The following is a 21,165-nucleotide window of genomic DNA, read 5'->3' on the forward strand; positions in this document are numbered from 1 at the left end:
GAATAAATAGGTCAGCATTCACATTTGAAATATTCACATTTGAAATCACAGTCCCTCTGGATTCAGCTTGCAGCAATGGAGTGCAGAATGAGTGGCAGTTGGTTCAAATCAGTTTAATTATCTCTTGTTGCTGAATTACTGTCAAAAATCCCACCCTTATAAGCATTTTAACAGCCTCTTTTTTATAACATCCTGAGTTGTTTCTAAAGGGGCTTTTCTGTGTTTTTAGGGATTCCTGGAGTAGTGAGAGCTACTTCTGATCCAACAGATCACCTGGTTGGTGTACAAGCATCTTTGACCCATGGTCAAAACACAGGCAGACAGGACCAGAGCCTCAGGTCTCACTGTTTCCTAACAAGTGTTTTCTGATAATGTTTTCCTGGCAACAGCTTTCTGATTTTCTATCTTGATTCACACTGGCCCCAGGGTAGGTCTTAAAAAGCTGGGGACTAGTTCATTTTAAACAAATCAGCCTTGTCTATTAACTCAAAAGATCTAGCCATGATATTTCAGTTTTCTTCCTGGAACCTGGGAGGACAGTCAGATAGGTGGACAGTCAAACAAGATTCAGGTCTGGCAAGTCTGGCTTATAAAAGTTGGAAGTGACTCAGAAACTGAATCATGGCATAGATTTTTATAATGTTATCTTCTCCACTATGATTACTGTAATAGAAGTTTGCTATGAAGCTTTATTACTCATCATCTGATATTGCTAAGGTGAAGGCAACGGGAATCATGCAGGCTACTGCGCTGTAAAATAGCACGGATTTTTTTCAGAAGTAAAATCGCTCTTAATGCTCATATGAGAAAGGTTCATGCCATCAAAAGAAAGTATGTCCCTTTGCAATAGTTTTCTCTTTAAGGATGATTATTAGATGAGTTATAAAAACATTTTACAAAGCCAGCATAAGCTGAGGAAAGGAAGGAGCAGAGTCTATTATCAAATGCTGTTTCATAACGAGATGTCATCATTTTGTCAGCAGGAAGCATTTGGATCTAACGGTTTGCAGAAGAGGAAGAGAGCCAAGGCAAACTATTTCAGAGTTGGACTAGAGGATCTCTAGAGGTCCCTTCCAACTCTGAAAATTCTGTGATTCTGTGATAATGGGCTTCTGACTTTTTGACATCATCAGGATGTCCAGGATGTCTTTTATGAAGTCTCAAAGATTTCTTCTTGTTTGGATCAGATATTTCTTAAGTCTGATCTTGCGTCTCTTGACTTTCCTCAGTAATTCATTCAAGGATCAGAAAAAGCATGTAGGAGTGTTCTCTAGTGAAAAGGCAGAGGGAGTTTAAGTCTTTGATAAGGTAATACTTTTTTTTTTTTTTTTTTTTTTTGTGTCAGCTAAATACATTCATGTTAGCATGAAACAGATGCCTAGATTTTACCCTTAGTAAAGTTTGCTAAGATTTTACTAAGATTGCAGTGGTGTATCCTCACTCATTCTTTAATAATCTACAGATGAATAGATATCACTGGAATTTTTAGGAGGGAGAAAAAGACCTGTTAACATTACTCCTCAGCAAAAGAAGCAGAAGCTCTCCTTGCTTCTTCTTGACCCACTAAAACCAGGGGTTTTGCACCTCCCCCCCCCTTTTTTTTTTTTTTTTTGTACTGCAGTTCTTCTGATCCGTGTCATCCATTTTTGCAGCTTCTTTTGTTGGAGTTTGAAAATACAAATAAATTGAGTCCTCATGCACTTCCAGGAGATGAAGTAATCCGAGGCAAAAAATTTTGGGTTAAGGCTAAGGTGATGTTTCAGGCTCTGTGGGCAGTCTGTGCCTGCTTGCTCCCTGCTCCCTGCTGCAATGAAGCAAAGCACAACACGGCCCATTAGCAACCTCCAAGTCTGCCTAAGTGCTGGATTCCCATCAGTTTCACTTTACCACTTAAATTATGGTGCAGGAAGGCAGAGGGAGGGATGCCTTAGCAGGCAGACATCCTGCCTTAGCAGGAAGACATCTTTCACCTCTGGGGAAGTGAATGCAATGAATGAGTGCAGTTATTGGCACCACCAACACTGAGCTTCCCCCCCTACAGACTGTAGTGTTGATGCCCTGCTTTGGTTCTAACCACAGACCACGTGTATAATTAACACGTGTTCCCAGAAGATAAATCAGTCCATTTTTATTGCAGTTTAATTCACCTTTACTTGAGGACACCCAGGACACAAGAGCATCCACTTGGGCATCACCCTTTGCTGGAGAGGGACATCACCCATTTGTCCCATGCCTTTGCTGGAGAGGGATTGTGGTTGGAAATAGCTCACATGAACAAGGGAAAACAAGCCTGTCCTTGGCCCGGAGAGAAGTATTGCCTCAGGTGTCTCTTTCAGTCAAACACAAGCCAAGGGGATGGGGGTGTTGTTTCCCGACCTGGCACCCATGAAATGGCAGCCCTCCTCCTCCCGTCCCAACAGACCCCTCCTACTGGGAACTCTTGCCCCTGCCAAGGCGCCACTGTGTGAGGGAAAACTCATGCTTCACGCCTGGGGAGACCACAAGGAAACGCTACGGCTTCGGGCTAAAAACCCCTTCGTTTGGGCAACTACATCGCAGACCGGGGGCGCCCGGACCCCGCCTGATCCGTGGCCATGGCCGGGTCGGGCCCAGACGCTAGCCCCGCCCCCTCCGCCCTGCCTCCTGTCTTTCGATTGGTGAGTTTGGAAGCACCGCCCTTTTTCCTCCAATCAGCGCCCTGCGTCCGTTGCTAAGCGACCGTTTCCAGGCCTCCTGGCTGAGGCCATGGCGGGCGAGTGCCGGGACGTCTCCGGGGTACACATTGCCCCCGCCGAACTCTGCTTCAGGGACGCGGTGCCGGGGGGCCGCTACCGCGCCGAGCTCAGCATCCAGAACCGGCGGCTAAAGAGCTGCCGTCTCCAGTTGCTGCCGCCGCTTCGGCCACAGGTGAGGGGGTGGCCGGGAGGGAAGCGGCGGGGAGTGCCTGCCGCCCTGGCCGGGTGGGTGAGGGTGTCGAGGGCTGCCTGTCTCTACCAGCCGGCTATGTGTATGTACAGCATCTCTCACACCACTCCAGCGTGCGTGGGTAACAATAGTGTGTCGTATCAGCACCCCACCAGGAGTCCCCTGAGTCTGTAATCCTTCTCTCCCGGGCTTGCACTGAGGAGCTGGCATGCAGTCCACTGGACTTGTGCTTGCCAGGCACAGAACATTATAGAATCATAGAATCATAGGATCGACTGGGTTGGAAGGGACCTCAGAGATCATCAAGTCCAACCCTTGATCCACTACCGCTGCAGTTACCAGACCATGGCACTGAGTGCCACATCCAGTCTCTTCTAAAATATCTCCAGGGATGGAGAATCCACTACTTCCCTGGGCAGCCCATTCCAATGTCTGATCACCCTCTCCATAAAGAAATTCTTTCTAACATCCAACCTAAACCTCCCCCGGCACAACTTAAGACCATGTCCTCTTGTCTTGCTGAGAGTTGCCTGGGAAAAGAGACCAACCCCCGCCTGGCTACACCCTCCTTTCAGGGAGTTGTAGACAGTGATGAGGTCTCCTCTGAGCCTCCTCTTTTCCAGGCTGAACAGGAAAGTATGTTTCGTGGCACTGCTTTTGTTTTCTGCAGTTTTGTAGGTGCTCATCTCGCCACCTAAGTGGGCCCCATGTCAGAGGCTGCTTGGGTAGGTGTCAGCTTGTCTGCTTTGGGCTGCTTACAAATGGAAAATGCTGCCATGGACATCTGAGCAAATTTTGAGACTGTCTGGAATTTCCCAGTGAACTGAATTGGAAATGAAGTTAAAATAAACTGGAAAAACTAAGAGGCAGCTCTCAGAGAGCAGGTTGTCTGAACTGTGTCTTGTGTGACCATTTGGAAGGAGGGAGCCAGTGTCCTGGTTTATCTGTTTCTCTTGAGAATGCATAGGTGTTATTTCTATGATACTTGAAAAATCTTCCTCTATGGTGCTTCAGAAGATTGCTGATTTGAAGCCTGAAAGTCAAAACTGAACGACCTCCAACCTTCCCAGTTCTGTATTTTCCCAAAATTGTGAGCAAGGCAAGAGACTTGCCTTGTTTTCTAAATCCACGGTTTCAGTAGAAATACACTGTCATTCTTTTATGTCTTACTACATCAGGTCTGTTGTTGGTAACAAAGCCTGCTTAGCTTTGGTAGCTGACTTTGCTCTCACCAGGAATTACACTGCTCAAGAAGCCTGTGAGTTCCTCATCATTCCAGGGAGTGCTGCATAGAAATGGGTGTGAACACCAAATCTGTGACTTGTTTCAGATCAGCCAAAGGGCACAACTTTTGAAATTTTTTCTGCTTGGAAAACCATAGGGCTGGATGATAGATCTAAAATGCCCTTTTAAGGAATTTAAATCAAAAGCAATTTGCCACAGGTTTCATTGCAAGTACTTGGCACAATATAGTATTTTTCCCTTGTACAGAATTAATATGCATGGCTGTTTATTTCTCTTTAGAGATGGGATAAATTTACACACTTCAAAATTAAACCTTACTGCTCTTTCAAAATCAAGACGGTAATCATGCTGCATACTATGTAAGAAATTTCCTTCAGCTGAATGTTTATTCTGCTAGCAAAATTGTAGAGGAATATAAAATGCTCATAGAGTAGAATCAACAAGTAGTACATTATGTCTTCTCATATCTCAAGCATAATATAGAACAGAAAGCTTAAAGAACACTGGGGTGAATTTCAGAAATATTAATGAAACTGAACATAAAAAGCAGAGGCTTTTTGTGCACAGAATGATGTGGGTTTTAAGGAGACTAAAAGGTCAAGTCCTTGCTTTGAGGCTTTCCTAGCAATGTGGGAATTGATGGAATTCCCACTATGTGCTAGTAGGTTGCTTGTATATTCTGTTCAAAAAAAGATGTGCAGGGGTTGTTTGATATAAGTGGATGCTTACAGACAAGAAAAGACCAGGTTATTTTTTGAGCAATGAGAAAGGTGCTTTCTGTCAGCTACTTCTGTTTCTTTTCTATTTTGTTTGACCCCCAAATCTGGAGGTGCTGTCGCCCTTTCAAGCAGATTTTCATTGTACAAGGAGACTTTTTGTTAACTTCAGCTGAATGTTGTTCCGATCTAGAGAAAACTCTTATGCTGTGTCCTTTTGTTGCTGCTTTGGACTGTGATATAATTCTTGTTACTGTCTCGGGTACAAAAAAGATTCTGTGTTGAGTAGTAGCTGACTTTATGTTGCTTCAGAAGATTTGGAATAACAGTAGGAAATGCTAGAGCTTTCTTGAAAAGACTAGAAATTATATTTTTCCAAACAAAGTCTTTCCTGTAATTGAATGGCTTGCTGTTAATCCTGTCTTTCTATTTTGCTGCAAAAAGTCTGGACCTCACTAAATAGGAAGAGAAATTTTATGAAATCTTGTATATTTTAAATTTGGGCGTGAATTTTAAATCAATCTGCATATTCTTTTCAAAATAAAACGTGTATATGGCTTGTAATCTAGAAATATTTAACAATTAAAAATTGTTGTGTGGTTGTTTGTTTTGTTTTTTTTACTTTTCTTTTAATTGCAGTTTAAATTGATTGTGGAAAATCCAGAAAAACCTGTTGCATCTGGACTTCAAGTTACAGCTGTTGTGGAGTATTATCCTTCAAGTAAAGAAGATCTTCAAGACAGACTACGTCTTCTAATAGAAGATGACATATTTGATATCCCCGTGTTTGGGTATGATGGTCAAAAGTTCATATACCAGTTTTTTTATTTGCAGTTTAATCTTGTGGAAAGTTTGCTAACACATCACATTTGGCTATGTAATTGATCTGTCTTTTGCACTGAAAACAAATAGTAAGTTCCCTTACAAAATATTTGTTTTTTGTTTTTTCAGAGCAGTACACAGGTATGAAGTAAATTGAGGTGATGTCCCTCTAACATCCTAGAGAAAGTTAGGGTTGTTGCTTTTTGTTTTATTCTGAGTTGATTGTTGTAACATTGAAACTTTCTATCTCATCTACTATTAATGTCTTTACTCCTTACTGAACCACTTGCATTAAAAAAATGTTATAGTAGTTGTCCATATCTGCAAAACTGGATTCTAGTGAAAGTTATATTGCTTAATTCTAAAAATATGCCATGTATTCTACAATAGGGTCACACATTCAAGGATCATTTTCATCCATCCATGTGTGTGTGCTATCTATGTGTCTTTGTATGTATATATGTCTGGGATAATCTGTATAATCTAAACTATTGATTAGATAAAGTAAATTAAATACAATTTATGAGACTTAGGCTAGGTGGTTATCAGAGGATGAGGGGTAATTGCTTTGGAGTACCTTTGTCTCTTTTGTAATGGGTGATTTGCTTGTCCATCCTTTAGATACCCAAATTAAGAAAAATTAATCCCATAAACTTTTGTAAACCATAGTTAGTGAAAATCTTACCACAAATTACATGTATATACAGAAATTATTTTCCAGGGAGATTACTCAGGGTATGAATTTTTCCTAAAAATCAAGCAATCCTGCAGAAGTCTCTTGCTAGCCTGAAATGTATAACTTTTTGCCTTCAGTTAAACAATACTGTAGTTCATTTACCCCATATGTTATGATCTTTTTCTCTGATTTTTGATCCCTTATTTAATTTCAAAACTTGTGGGTTTTATTTATTTTAATGTTGTACTATTGTTGATATAGGACACAAATACTTCTGACAGGGAGTTTTCAAGTTGTAAAATTTAGTAAAGGACTGTCTATGAGCAGAAAAACATTGGAAAAACATTTTAGTGACCAGTTTTTTTCTGCAATGTTTGTAAGCTCTATTCTCTTAGAGCACAGTATTAAAAATTATGTTATAGCATTTTTAAGTGAGCTTTAGAGAATCTGAATGGAAAGCCCAAAATGCTTATCTTGACTGAAAGACAGAGATGAATTCTAATAAGGTAATACAGAACTTGGTAACTCAATGTGATCATTTTTCTATTGGAAACAGCTTTGTCCAAATACGTTTTCCCAATGTATATTTTCCTAGAAGAAACAAGTGATTAGGGAGCACTTGAATGTATTTAAATTTTAAATTTTTATGTTTTAAATTTTTTATTTTTAGACTTGTCTATTTTTAATTTTTATGTTTAATATTGAAGTTGGATTTTTCTTAGTTTTAATTTTTGTAAATTTTTATTAGGGAAGAATTCTAGAGTTAAAGCCACTTAAGATGATAACTCCTCTGGTGACTCTTTTCTGGAAAGGACTTAGAGTAGGTTTTAAGTATTACAGATCTTCATTTTGAACTGGCTTGTGCAGGGGAAAAAAAAGGCTACAATAACTTTTTTCTTTGTTTGGAAAAAAAAAGTCTACTTTATGACTTTTAATCAGTCTTTTGCAAATGTTCTTTGTGTCATGCATGTCTGCTGTTTATAGATGGTGACACTTCAGTGCAAGAAGTGAATATAATCTAAAGACATAACATATCTGCTTATAAAAACACAGTTTAAAATTCATCAGATGGTACATTTTGAGAAAATAATGCACATGGTGTAACACTACTTACAAATATTAGTCAAAATATTTTTTTTTTAAACTTTCATTGTTACTGCGAAACACAGATATGGCAGGAAGAGCCATTCTTGTTGTTCCTGAGGCTCAACGAGCTGCCGGCCTCTCCATACCTCACACAAGAGTGAGCTGCTCTCTGTGGGTGTGTGTCCCACCTTTATTGGCCCCCTGGTAATAGGGGTCCTGCCCTAACCAGGCACAGGTGGACTCACACCCACTCTTTGGCAACTCGAGGCACCTGGTTTATCTTGTTTCTCCACACACAGAAGTGTTTGATTTGATGGAAGCTGAAAATATTATCTGCAGTACTTTTTTTGGGTATCAGCCCTGTCCCTCCTTCCTCTAAATTTATTTAATTCTGATTTTTTTTTTTTTTTACTTCCTATTTAAAATTTAGTGTCTTTACATTTTTAATAGCATTGTATTATTTCTACTGATGTACCAGTAATAATGTAGTAAACAGAAATACTACTTTTCCTAAAAGGTCAAATACTGAAATAAGTATTTTAAAGATTATTAAGGTTATATTTAGATTTAAATTGAATTGCTATTTATTTTTGTGACACACACAAAGTTTCTTATTAGTGACAAGTTCTGAATTTTGGCCAATCCAAATATAATGTTAATTTTCACTTTTCCTGATGGGTATTTATCAGATTGTATGCTGGTAGTATCTTTGAAGAGTTGTGCATGTGCAAAACAAGAGTTTTTGTTGTTTAAAGTATGTGAGGGCAAGTGCAGAAAATCAAACACCTAATCCACAATAATGTGTTATTATATAATAAATATTTGGAAGTTGCTGATATTATTTGCACTGGTGTCTTTAAGTGTCTGCTACGTTTTCCTTACCTATTAGCCTAGTTGCAGTTGTCTTCTTGTGTTTCAACTGTATGGGTTACAGGTCATGTGTACATATATATGTAACTGACTATGAATTTGTAGAAATTGTGAATCTGCATGTTTTTTCCATAGAATCTTATTGAAAAAAAAGTTCACTGGTCATGTAGGAAAAAAGGCACGAGAGGGTTTAATCTTTTTGCCAGCAATTTGTATGATTCCTACAATCACATCTACTGTTCACTTTAGGATAATCTTCATTCTGGGATGATATTCACTGAGAGTGTCAGAAAGATCAGTTTCATACAATGTTAAAGTGCAGTAATCCTCCACTTGGTTTTGTTATCACTTCTTTGCTAAAAATTGCCACCATGGTAACTATATTTCTTTTGGTCTTTAATGACCTTGAAGTTGTTTGATTTGCAAGTAAAACACCTGTTACATTTTTGCCTGGCTCATGAGACTAGATTCAGAGGTTAATCATATTGATCAGTGGCTCATATGCTTGCTATAAGCTTTGGAGATCAAACAACATTTTCTTTTGTAGTCTTATTTTTTTATGAATAAGTGAAACTCTGCATCCCAACTCCTTTTAAAAAGATAATTGTTAAGTTTTTTTTTTGTTGTTGTTTTGTTAATGATTTTTAAAAACGTCACAATCAGGCATTTCTGGGAGTGAATTCCACCTATATAAAAAAAAACAACCAATCAAAACAAAACAAAAAAGAACCCCAACACAAAAATCCACATAAAACCAAACCCAAACAAACCAACCCCAAAGAATCCAGCAAAAGCTAAAACAGGAAAACAGCCAAAGTATCTCTTCATGCTGTATAAAAAAAAAAAAGCCGGCACAAAACCTTTAACTTGAGTAGCTCCCTTTTTGCACAAGTCCATATCTATTAGAAAATCCTACTGTATCCAGAATTTGTACTTTTTCCTGTCTCCTTGAAAAGTTAAATATATCTTTTTTTAAAAAATTTTATTTTTATTGTTGTGTTGCTTGCTTGTTTTGGACACACTGTGCTGGTCTAGACCATCTCCTTCAAGAATTTGCTGAAGTATTATTTTTCTTGGCCACGAATTTTTAAAGAGAATTAAAACCAGTGGATTAGCGTCCCCAAGAGCAAATTCTTTTGTTATATTTCCTGATTTTTTTTTCCCTGAGTTATTTATTTTTTTCCCCTATTTTTACCTTCCTTTCCCTCTCCCCATCTTTCCTTATACATTAGAGTACATGGGTAGGGTCTACCAAGATCAGCCAGGGAGGTTTATCTTCCTTCTCCATTTAGTCTGTAATTAAAGTAAATGCAGATCATCAGGTGCAATTGTTCCTGCATGTTCCTGTGTCTGGTTAAGAGGAGATAAACTGCTGTGCTGATGTCAAATTCCAATTGATTTAAACACAGTTTTATGTGAGATCAGAGATGGGATTGTATTAGAAACTGGAATTTTGAAAGTACAAGTTTCCTGAAGTGAGTATCATCTATTAATTATGGCTAAGCAGTGCCTAGCACAGTGATACCTTCATGCTGAATGAGGCTCTAGAATAAAAAAATTATTTGTGTCATTATTTGCTTCTGTTCATTACAGTAAGTGTTGTTGAAGCTACATAGAGTATCTGTGAAAGAAGACAGTAATTTGAAACTGGCATGCACATTTTCTTTCTGTTTCTAGTTCAGAGAGCCAATAGTGAATGTTAACTTTGGTCTTCGTAATGCAAGTAATTCAAGATAGTTTTATTTAAAGTTCTTTGTACTCCAATAAAGCATTTAAATTAAATAGAAATGGATATATTCCATTTCAACTAATTGTTTAATGCAATACTGTTTTTAATTGTCATTATAGTAAATAGCTTGATAGCTAGGTCGTTTTACATCCTAGCTGTGTATGCTAATACTGTTGAAGCGAGCTGCATAAACATTGTTAGGAGAACTAGGAGCAAAGATCTCTTTTCCATTGGAATTCTTAATCAGATTTCTTTTAAAATGCAGAAGTTTTTTTTTTAATTTTGGGAAAATGCAACCATGTCTTTTCTCTGCAGATTAATTCCATGCTGTTACCTGGAAACTGAGTCGGAGATTGATTTTGGTCCAGTGATTGCAAACAGCAAAATAATTAGTAAAGAGTTTTGTATTTCTAACCATGGAACAGCTTCAGGTAAATATTTAGTATTTGTTAATTAAAAAAGAAGTTTTCTTTTCTCGGTAAATGCAATTTTATGCAAATTAACACTTCAGTGGCCAAATAGAAATTAACTGAAGTTTTGGGTTATGCAGATTATAAATATTGTAGCTGAAGATTCTGTAAATAACCTTTTGCTTCTTTAGATGGTACTATGTTTCTTCTTAGGGGAAAAAAAAAGAGTTTAGAATTTAGCCAAATGTGAGGAGTTGTACACTTTTGGGTCCCATCTGAAAGATGCAAGAATAATCGTTGCATATTGGCTTACTATGCCCAACCTAAATAGTAACAAATCACATTTGCTCTTGCTTTATCTTTGTGATTCTGTGGTCTCAATAGCTGTCTATGAAATAAACAGCTACAAGCTCCCTGTACTTTCAGAGCTAAAGTCCTCTAGAATGGGAATTGAACTGCATTTGTTACCAGAAGAAAATAAGAGGTGTTTTATCTTGCTGCCAGGGCTTTTGAAAACATCCAGGTTTGAAAATATGCACATCCTTCAGCTTCTGAGGGACTCTTCCACAGCATGTAAGAAGTGTGGAGAATGGAGCATAAGAATGCTTAAATGATCCAACCAACCTATCTGACTGATTTTATTACTGGACAAAGCCACAGATACCATTTTCCACAAGCAGGGTGGCAAAAATGCTGAGTTTCAAACAACAAATTTAAGGCAGTTAATTATTTTTATTCCTCCCTTGTACAGTTTATTATAGCACACAGGAAGGATGTTTATTTGCATCGGGCCAAGGCTGTGTGAACATTTGCTTCACAGAGTTCATAGGATCAGAGAATGTTAGGGGTTGGAAGGGACCTCTAGAGGTCATTGAGTCCAACCCCTCTCCCAAAGCAGGATCACCTGAGGTAGACCACAGGGACCACATCCAGGCAGGATTTGAAAGTCTCCAGAGAAGGAGACTCTGAAACCTCTCTGCAGCCTATTCCAGTGCTCCGGCACCCTCACAGTAAAGAAGTTTCTCCTCATGTTCAGCTGGAACTTCCTGTGTTCTAGCTAAAGCCATTCTTTCTTGTCCTAATTCTGGGCACCACTGAGAAGAGATTGGTCTCCTTCTTGACACCCCCCAGATATTTATAGACATTACTAAGGTCCCCTCTTAGCCTTCTCTTCTCGAGGCTAAACACCCCCAGTTCTGTCAGTCTTTCTTCACAGGAGAGATGCTCAAATCCTTAAATCTTTGTTGTAGCTCTCAATTGGACTCTCTCCAGTAGATCTCTGTCTCTCCTGAGCTGGGGAGCTCAAAACTGGATAAATATTCCAGGTGTGGTCTCATCAGGGCAGAACAGAGGGGGAAGAGAACCTCCCAAGATCTGCTGGACACACTTTTCCTGATTCACTCTGGGATAACATTGGCCCTCTTGGCCACAAGGGCACATTGTTGACCCATGGAAAAATCTACTGTCCACTAGGTTCCAAGGTCTTTTTCAATGAAGCTGCTTTCCTCTAATCTGTATGGGTGGTTGGTATTATTCCTACCCAGATGCAAGACTCTACGCTTGTGCTGATTGAACTTCATGAGGTTCCACAAGAAACGTTATACCAACCAAGAATACCCAGTTGTAGAAACACATAGACGAGTTGCAATATTAAAAATAGAATAATAAATGTAATGGTTGTAAGAGTTTATTTTTTTTTTCAAAAATCAAAGTAAAAACTGTTCTTTTTGTAACTAACTCAACTTGAAGATGTAATATGTGGTTTAAGTAATCAGCTCTTACTCATACAAACATATTTCGTTGCAGAATTATGATGAGTTAAAGAAAATGAGATAACCTATGTTACATATGCATCTATAACTCATTTGCATGATGTGAAGTTTCTCATGCTGCATAGGAACAGTTTCTAGTTATAAACTCTGTTGCATGACGTATGCAGGCTTTATAATGGAGTTTGCCAGGACTGAGCCCAGGCAAAATTAGGATGAAAGTGGTGGCTAGTGAAGAATATATTGAGGGCAGACAAAGGAAGAGCTGCTGTATCTGGTTCTGTAAGCTCTGTAAATCCTCTCTAACAGACAGTCGATAAACTGTATCAGGAGGGTAAGTTCTGGCTGGTGACTCAAATAATATATTTCACATTATCCTATGCACAAAACTAGTCCTTTGTTCCTTCTTCTGATCTGGTATCAGAGACTATTGTCCAAAGTCAAATTGGGCGTTGTTCCTACAACATTTGAAAAAAATTCTTGCCATTTGTGGTACCATGATGCTGCTATACATGCTAATACAAATTAATGTCTTTTTCATATTTAAAGAACTACTTTAATGACCTAGAAATATTCACTGTTCTCTTCTGCAATAAATTGCTTCATGTGCTTACCAAATAATGAAAACTACTGTAATCTGCAATATATACTTAATGTTCTGGCTGCAGAAGCTGCTAAAGCTGTGCATAAAACATCCCATAACTTACCAAATGTTGCTTATGGTTGCTTATCATGTATTTGCTTTTGTTTGGAATGTGAGTACCTTTTCTGTTGTGATCAACACTTGCTCACATGTGAGTGTAATGTTTAAAGAAACCCTAGAAATAATTATCAACTCTGTGTTAGAAATAGTTTTGAAAAAGACTAGCTCTATGCTTCATGTTTCCACAGGAAATGGCACTGCTTACGAGTATCTGCAAATGTACAGTAGAAGAATATAAATCTACACCTTTATGTTGCGTAACATCCTGTTTATTATTCTGTTTCATTTAGGTACATTTAAAATCTCATATGATGGGGCTGTCCTACTGAACATAGAACCTATCAGTGGAGTAGTAAAACCAGAATCTAGAAAGATCATTAAAATCGCTATCTGCACAGATGTGCCTAGAATCATCAAAGAAGTGATAAAGTGAGTGTATGACTGAAGAACTCCAGCTCTATAAATTACTTTTTTTCCTGTTATTAAGTTCAGTCTTTATTATGAATGTTTATCTTGAAAAGTTAAACTCCTAGGTATTAGTTGCTTTCTTTTCTTTATGCTCTCCACAGAACAGTAATGCATAAGTTGGGTACCTGGCTGTTTTATTAAAGATTTCATATAGGTGGTAATGATACGTGATGTTTTCACATCAGTACTATGTGGCTAAACAAGAGCTTTTGTATCTTTCTGCACATTCTGTTTTCCTTACTTTTTTTTTTTTTGTTCTTGTTCTGTGACTTTGCTAGCTATTTTTCTTTTGGTTCTATATATTTCAAGAGTCTCAGAAACATAATGATGTCCTTTGGTGTATCTTATTTTAAATGGATACACCCATGTATTTCCCACCACTTACTCTTTTAAGAAGAGATCTTTATAAAATGCTTACCTTGTCACTCCTAAAATGGTAAATACAGACTTTTTAGAAAATAACAGAATATGGAAGTGAATGCCAGTCTGCAGAGTTCTTTTCAGTATGGTTTTCTGATAGTAGCGAATAAGATATAGTAGGTCTTGGCCTTTTTGTGGTTGTTGGTTGTTGTGGTTTTTTGTTTGTTTGTTTGTTTGGGGGTTTTTTGGGGGGGGAGGGGTTAGTGGGGAATGGGTTTTTTGCCTGGTTTATTTCAAAATTCTTAAAGTATATTACTTAAAGTTCAGCTTTTCCTGTTCTTGTTTTTGTAGTCTGGAAAAGGAAATTAAATGAAAGAAGAAAAATTTTATTAAAGTGTCAGGGAAGACAATATCTGTATTTTGCTTCACAGTTACATCTACCTTCATATGATATTTTATTTGGTTGCTGAGTGCCAACCTCTTGGTTGCAAAATGCAATGCCTTCTTCCTATCCTTTGCTGTCCAGGCAACCACCACTGTATTATTCACCTCATCTTGTTTAAACATTTGATGTTGCCTGCAGTCTAGTAGACCATGTATCTGTTAAACGGAAAGAACATAACTACACAGAGCTCAGATTTCCTCATTCTATGTAATTCTGTAAGTGAATTTGGCCTTTCTTTACTAGTCATTGCAGTATTTTTTAGACTAAAGGAAATATTAAGTTTCCTTGTTGAGCCTTGACCAGGTAAATGTACTATACCATGTAATTTATTTATAATTTATCATCATATAATGTGTGATTCTTCCTGATCGCTAACATTATTAGCAAGTACACCCCCTTTTTTCCTTCTTTTTCCTTCTTCTTTTTCCTTCTTCTTTTTCCTTCTTCTTTTTCCTTCTTCTTTTTCCTTCTTCTTTTTCCTTCTTCTTTTTCCTTCTTCTTTTTCCTTCTTCTTTTCCTTCTTCTTTTTCCTTCTTCTTTTTCCTTCTTCTTTTCCTTCTTCTTTTTCCTTCTTCTTTTTCCTTCTTCTTTCCTTCTTCTTTTCCTTTTCCTTCTTTTCCTTTTTCCTTCTTTCCTTTTTTCCTTCTTTCCTTTTTCCTTCTTTCCTTTTTTTCCCTTTTTTTCCCTTTTTTTCCCTTTTTTTCCCTTTTTTTCCTTTTTTTTTCCTTTTTTCCTTTTTTTCCTTTTTTTCCTTTTTTTCCTTTTTTCCTTTTTTCCCTTTTTTCCCCTTTTTTCCCTTTTTTCCCTTTTTTCCCTTTTTTCCCTTTTTCCCTTTTTTCCCTTTTTTCCTTTTTTCCTTTTTCCCTTTTTCCTTTTTTCCTTTTTTCCTTTTTTCCTTTTTTCCTTTTTTCCTTTTTTCCTTTTTTCCTTTTTCCTTTTTTTCCTTTTTCCTTTTTTTCCCTTCTTTTTTCCTTCTTTTTCCTTCTTTTTTCCTTCTTTTTTCCTTCTTTTTTTCCTTCTTTTTTCCTTCTTTTTTCCTTCTTTTTTCCTTCTTTTTTCCTTCTTTTTCCTTCTTTTTCCTTCTTTTTCCTTCTTTTTTCCTTCTTTTTTTCCTTCTTTTTTTCCTTCTTTTTTTCCTTCTTTTTTTCCTTCTTTTTTCCTTCTTTTTTTCCTTCTTTTTTCCTTCTTTTTTTCCTTCTTTTTTCCTTCTTTTTTCCTTCTTTTTTTCCTTCTTTTTTCCTTCTTTTTTCCTTCTTTTTTCCTTCTTTTTTCCTTCTTTTTTCCTTCTTTTTTTCCTTCTTTTTTTCCTTCTTTTTTCCTTCTTTTTTTCCTTCTTTTTTTCCTTCTTTTTTTCCTTCTTTTTTCCTTCTTTTTTCCTTCTTTTTTTCCTTCTTTTTTTCCTTCTTTTTTCCTTCTTTTTTCCTTCTTTTTTTCCTTCTTTTTTCCCTTCTTTTTTCCCTTCTTTTTTCCCTTCTTTTTTCCCTTCTTTTTTCCCTTCTTTTTTCCCTTCTTTTTCCCTTCTTTTTTCCCTTCTTTTTCCCTTCTTTTTTCCCTTCTTTTTTCCCTTCTTTTTTCCCTTCTTTTTTCCCTTCTTTTTCCCTTCTTTTTCCCTTCTTTTTCCCTTCTTTTTTCCCTTCTTTTTTCCCTTCTTTTTTCCCTTCTTTTTTTCCTTCTTTTTTTCCTTCTTTTTTCCTTCTTTTTTTCCTTCTTTTTTCCTTCTTTTTTTTCCTTCTTTTTTTCCTTCTTTTTTTCCTTCTTTTTTCCTTCTTTTTTCCTTCTTTTTTTCCTTCTTTTTTTCCTTCTTTTTTCCTTCTTTTTTTCCTTCTTTTTTTTTCCTTCTTTTTTTCCTTCTTTTTTTCCTTCTTTTTTTCCTTCTTTTTTCCTTCTTTTTTCCTTCTTTTTTTCCTTCTTTTTTTCCTTCTTTTTTCCTTCTTTTTTTCCTTCTTTTTTTCCTTCTTTTCCCCCTTTCCCTTTTTCCCCCTTTCCCTTTTTCCCCCTTTCCCTTTTTCCCCCTTTCCCTTTTCCCCCTTTCCTTTCCCCTTTTTCCCATGATCTGTTTCAGATTTGTATAGGCTCTAATACAAACCAAGCTGATTATTGCCACCACTGTTCTGCGTTAACTGTTGCTGATTGCTCCTCTTACTGACAGAGTGGATTTGGAAGGTCGTGGCTGCACTGAAGTGTGTGTCAAAGGTGTTGTGGTTGAACAAGTTCTTAAAGTTCTCGGAGTGTCAAGTGGAAATGTACTGGAATGCATTAACTTTGGACCAGTTTACTTTGGATCTTCAAAGACCAAACAAATATTGTTATACAATGAAAGTCCTGAGTGTATGGACTGGGTAGCAGTACTGGAAGATGATGCTGTTGGAGGAGAGATGGTAAGGAACTGTTCTGATTTTCATTTTAGTTGAAAGCTTGTTTTCATTTCTACTTTTGCATATTTTGTTTCTGAACTTGAATAACCACTTGAGTGGTTCCTATGTCATACTATTGCCTTATGAATAGGCTTTCTGAAACTTCTGTCACACCGACAATTTTTTTACTATAATTTAACTGTGGAAGTAAGTTTTTCAATAATTTCTGTTTCACAATGAGACATCTTGACCTTAACAATGTAAAGTATGTTCCCTGGGTGTGTTTAGTTTTTTTTTTCTTGGGTGGTTTTGTTTGACCTACTGACACCATCATTCAGTAGGAGTTGTCAACATATATTTTGGTATTATAAAATGTTAAGCATCTGTGGTTTCACCTGTTTTTCTCAGAGAAAATAATGTGGTCGAGCATCATCTTTAAAAAGGGAATTCAAAACATTCTCATGAAATTTGTGTTTAAAAATTAGCTTAATTGGCCATGTGACAAGTAACTATGTCAGTGCTATTTAATTAAGTCTTTCTACTTGTTGTGAAAGATACGGAAATATGTATAGGAAAAAAAGCCCAAAGCCAAGACAAAAGGAAAACCGGAACTGGTTTAACTCTATCACATTTTAAATATTTTTAGGGGACAGATCTTCAGAAGAGTGCAGATGCTGTTTTGCAAGACTTAAGCCTCAAAAATAGAACAGAAGATGTAGATGTTTCCACCTTGATCATGTGCACTCCCAATCAAGGAACGCTGCTGCCTTACGAGCAATCTTTGGTTACCTTGCGCTTTAGTCCAGAGTGAGTGAGTGCTCCAAATTAGCCACACACATAACTTGGTTGGTCTGAAGTATTCTGCAAAGGAGTGTGTCAGAGAAAATAATTTTTAGTTAATGTGCCCACAATTTGTTTTCTGAATGACTTCTGTAGTTATGTGTGATAAAAGTAATTGTTTGGTATGGTGCTACACATGAGGAAGCAAAGTTTGAAGTGATTATCTGGAATGCATTTTATAATGCATCAAGGATGTATTCAAACCAAGAATCAGCTTCTTTTGTGAGAATGAAAATTTTATTAGATTTTGACAAGGAGACTTATTGCAGCTCCCATTGAATATGCTTAATCTCTGAAGATTGTTGAGTGTCAAATTAAATGCCTTTTTAATAACTGCAGACTTATTTTTTGAAGATATAGTCTATGTCCAGCATTATCAAAGAATATATATATTTCATCACCAAGAGACTGAAACATTTTGGAGAGCTTTAATTCCACTTTCAAAAAAGTAAACATAAAGGAACATAGCTTTTTTAGCTAAGGAAAAGAAAATGTGCATTTTGCCATTTTCTCTTAGTTGATCTCTCTAACACATTGTTATGCAAGTAAAATTAGTGTAGAAAACTGTTGTAAGACTAGAAATATCAAATGACTAGTATGATAAGAATGCTTAACTTAAATTTATTACTGCTCCATTTTCTGCAAGGAATTTCAGAGATAATTTTTCAAGCTGTAACCAAGATCAAAGAAGCCAGGCTGCATCATGAATAAAAAGCCTTGATTTTTTTTTTTATTTTTGTTTTTTTTTTTGGTGCATTGGCGTTTAGTGTCGTTTCTCCCTTTTTCCATCTTGTAATTAAAGACTGTGACTCTTACAGAAAATTAGAATGGGTCTTTGGAGAGAATTACTCACCACTGAAGCAAGATTATGTACTGTTTCTGAGGTTTGAAGCTGTTGGGAGTAAAAATGTTTATCTGCAGTCCCTCAATGATGGTGGTGCCACAGGAAACACAAGTATGTAATCAGAAATATATGCTTACCAGCAAACATGTATACATGGCAGATAGAACTAATCTTGGTTTTGGTTTTTGTTTTTTTAAATTTCTTAATCTTAACAGTTTCATAGGAAACCTGTGCTTATTTTATTTATATCAATATCAATAAATTGTTATGACCTACATCTCTAATGCCTTAGCACCAAAAATTCTTTGAACAGTGAGTTGAAAGAAGGGGAATATTGAGTGTTTTGAATACACCTGCTGGTAGTGTATAACTAGACCTTAATTATAAATTGAAATATTTGGAGGACATAAAAAACCCCAGCCATGTGCAAGTCTCCAGCATGTTGGTAGTACCGATTTTTTGCCTTTTCTAGTGAAAACTGGTTTGTCTTCAACTTCCTCAACTTGATAAAAAACTGCATTATAAATCACATTGTATTAAGATATTATTTTGTTTTTATAACAATACAACTACAGTATAATTTTTCTGTTTGTAAGTTAAAAGGTGTGTAAGGTTTTTAGTTTTGTGTTTTTTTGGTTTGTTTTTTTTGTATGTTTGTTTGTCTAATGCAGTGAACCACCATCACACGGAGTTAGCTTTGATAGGTTCTGGGCTTCCTGTCCTGTTAACTTTTAATCCAGGACCAGTTATTAAGTTTATGGACTGTTTCTTTGGTGAAAAAACAGAAGTTCTCTGCACACTCAAAAATGAATCTGAGTCCCTTCCAGTAACATTCAGCTTCCAGAAGACTGCTCATTTTAATATTTATCCTGAAAAAGGAAAAATAGAAAAGAAATCTGCAAAGGTAATTATATCTTTCTCAGATTATGTAGATATAAATATTACTTTACAGTTGCCAGTGGTGTAAATACTTGAAAGAAACCCAGAACAATTTCATTTAAGTAGCCATGATGTTTAATATCAGCCAAATAAATATATTTTTTCTTCTGTAGAGTCTTTTATTGCTCTTTCCTGTCCTCCAGAAGTGACAAGTATTATTTTAAAATTGGAAAAAAAAATCTAGTACTAAAGAAACTTTCTCCAGGTTTTTCCTGGCCTTATATTTTTTATATTTTGCTGCCTTGACTGATTTATACTCAATATTTTGTGTGAACACCCATCTCAGAAGTGTGGTGAGAAGTGATTCAATTAAACAGAGAATTACTCAAAACTTTTCTCTTTGATTTTCTGCCTCATATGTCTCATAATGACTTTTCTTTTGCAGGATGTGATATTTTCATTTTCTCCACATCAAATAGGAACAATTAAAGTGAAGCAAATTGTTGATATCATTGATACAAGACTAGAGGAAAATAATTTACACATTTCAAAAATGAAGTCCTTTCATCAAAAATATTTGAGCTTTATTGGTGTGTGCAAATCTAAACGGAAAAATATTCTCTTCAAAATTAATCCTGGTAAGATAAATACGTGAAAGTGAATACGTGAACAAGTGTTACTGTGTAATAAGGTGTTTTAAAAGTAAAGTTTTAGTATATTTAAAGAATTTTTCCCTATTTTAATTTTCTTTTTAAAAATTAATATCTCTTTGGGAGGTGAACGAATGCTCAATTGTATGACATTTACCCATGAGTATAAAACAAGTGCTAAAAAAATGGTAGCCCTCTCTTAAAGAGTTAAAAAAATTAAAATATTAAAGCATAATTTTTCATCATATGATTATTTAACTTTCATATATCAGAAAAAAAAAGCTTAATGTTTTAGCAATGATACCATTACACTTGTCAATATGTTTCAGGTGTAAGTAGGCAGATTGATAATGAGCAGAAGGAAGTTATGAAAGAGATCAGGGTATTCTTTATTGATTCAAAGTTACTTCTGCCAGATGAATTTGCCAGTTAATAAGCTGGCTACCTGCCCATGTGCCCATGGATTCTTCCCATGTTATGAATCCCATGCTACAGAATCCTTCAGGATACACAATAATTTGTCCCTCGTTTGTTCCTTGTGTGTCATGAACAACCATTTTACAGTAAACTTTACAAAGCCTGTCACCAACCAGTTATGGGAAATGTAGCTTTTTCTACCATCCAATATGCCCTACATTCTGCTGGTACTAACAGGGCAACAGGGCTGTCCTGGGAAGGACAAGAAGGGAAGTTTGCAAATTAATTAATTGACTGCTGGTCACTTGAACATTAGATATCAGGAAAAATTTCTCCACCAAATGGTTGTCAGGCACTGGAACAGGCTGCCCAGGGAGGTGGTGGAGTCATCATCCCTGGAGATATTTTAAAGACGTGTAGATGTTGTGCCTCCTAGGGACATGGCCTGTCAACCTAAACTATTCTATAGTTTAATGTTGAACTTGGCGGTGCTGGGTTAATTGTTGGAATTGATGATCTTAAATTTGTTTTCCAACCAAAATGATTCTATGATTCTGATTCTGCAAGGTGTATTCAATAATGAGAACCAGGAGGACAATACCCATTTTTTTCCAAAGAGAGTATTTTAGAAATGTAAAAAGGGAAGTAACTGGAAAGTCAGTGTAAAATGCTGACCTTTCTACAGATATTGGAGTGTTTGATATGCTGCTGGACATTACTGCTACTTTCAGGAAAGTATTTTGCATCCATGGTAATCAAGAAATGATGAGAAACTAGTATTTTGAAATTTCTGTGTTTTATCGTTGAAATCCAGAACTTCTGCTGTCTTTCTCTTTCAAAAGCACAGTTAAAATATAGTTCTGTGGATTAAAGATTTAATGTAGTATGTGAGCTTTTTCAGCTCTTCTTAATCCTCTTAATACTTTTGCTCTACTGATGTCCCCATTCTGCTCCTAT

The 21,165-nt window shown here is 36.4% G+C and overlaps 1 protein-coding gene across 1 annotated transcript in view; it reads left to right on the forward strand.

Moving 5' to 3' along the window:
- Positions 1-2,745: 2,745 nt before the first annotated feature.
- Positions 2,746-21,165, forward strand: part of CFAP47 (cilia and flagella associated protein 47) — a 296,044-nt gene continuing 277,624 nt past the window's right edge. Inside the window, exons 1-9 of the mRNA XM_030456465.1 lie at positions 2,746-2,907; positions 5,526-5,677; positions 10,385-10,500; positions 13,242-13,380; positions 16,374-16,602; positions 17,225-17,385; positions 18,237-18,373; positions 18,934-19,166; positions 19,587-19,779. Coding sequence (XP_030312325.1) covers positions 2,746-2,907; positions 5,526-5,677; positions 10,385-10,500; positions 13,242-13,380; positions 16,374-16,602; positions 17,225-17,385; positions 18,237-18,373; positions 18,934-19,166; positions 19,587-19,779 — 1,522 coding nt within the window. The remainder of the gene's footprint in view (positions 2,908-5,525; positions 5,678-10,384; positions 10,501-13,241; positions 13,381-16,373; positions 16,603-17,224; positions 17,386-18,236; positions 18,374-18,933; positions 19,167-19,586; positions 19,780-21,165) is intronic.

The sequence above is a fragment of the Calypte anna genome, chromosome 1, assembly GCF_003957555.1.
Source record: "Calypte anna isolate BGI_N300 chromosome 1, bCalAnn1_v1.p, whole genome shotgun sequence".
NCBI classification, from domain to species: Eukaryota; Metazoa; Chordata; class Aves; order Apodiformes; family Trochilidae; genus Calypte; species Calypte anna.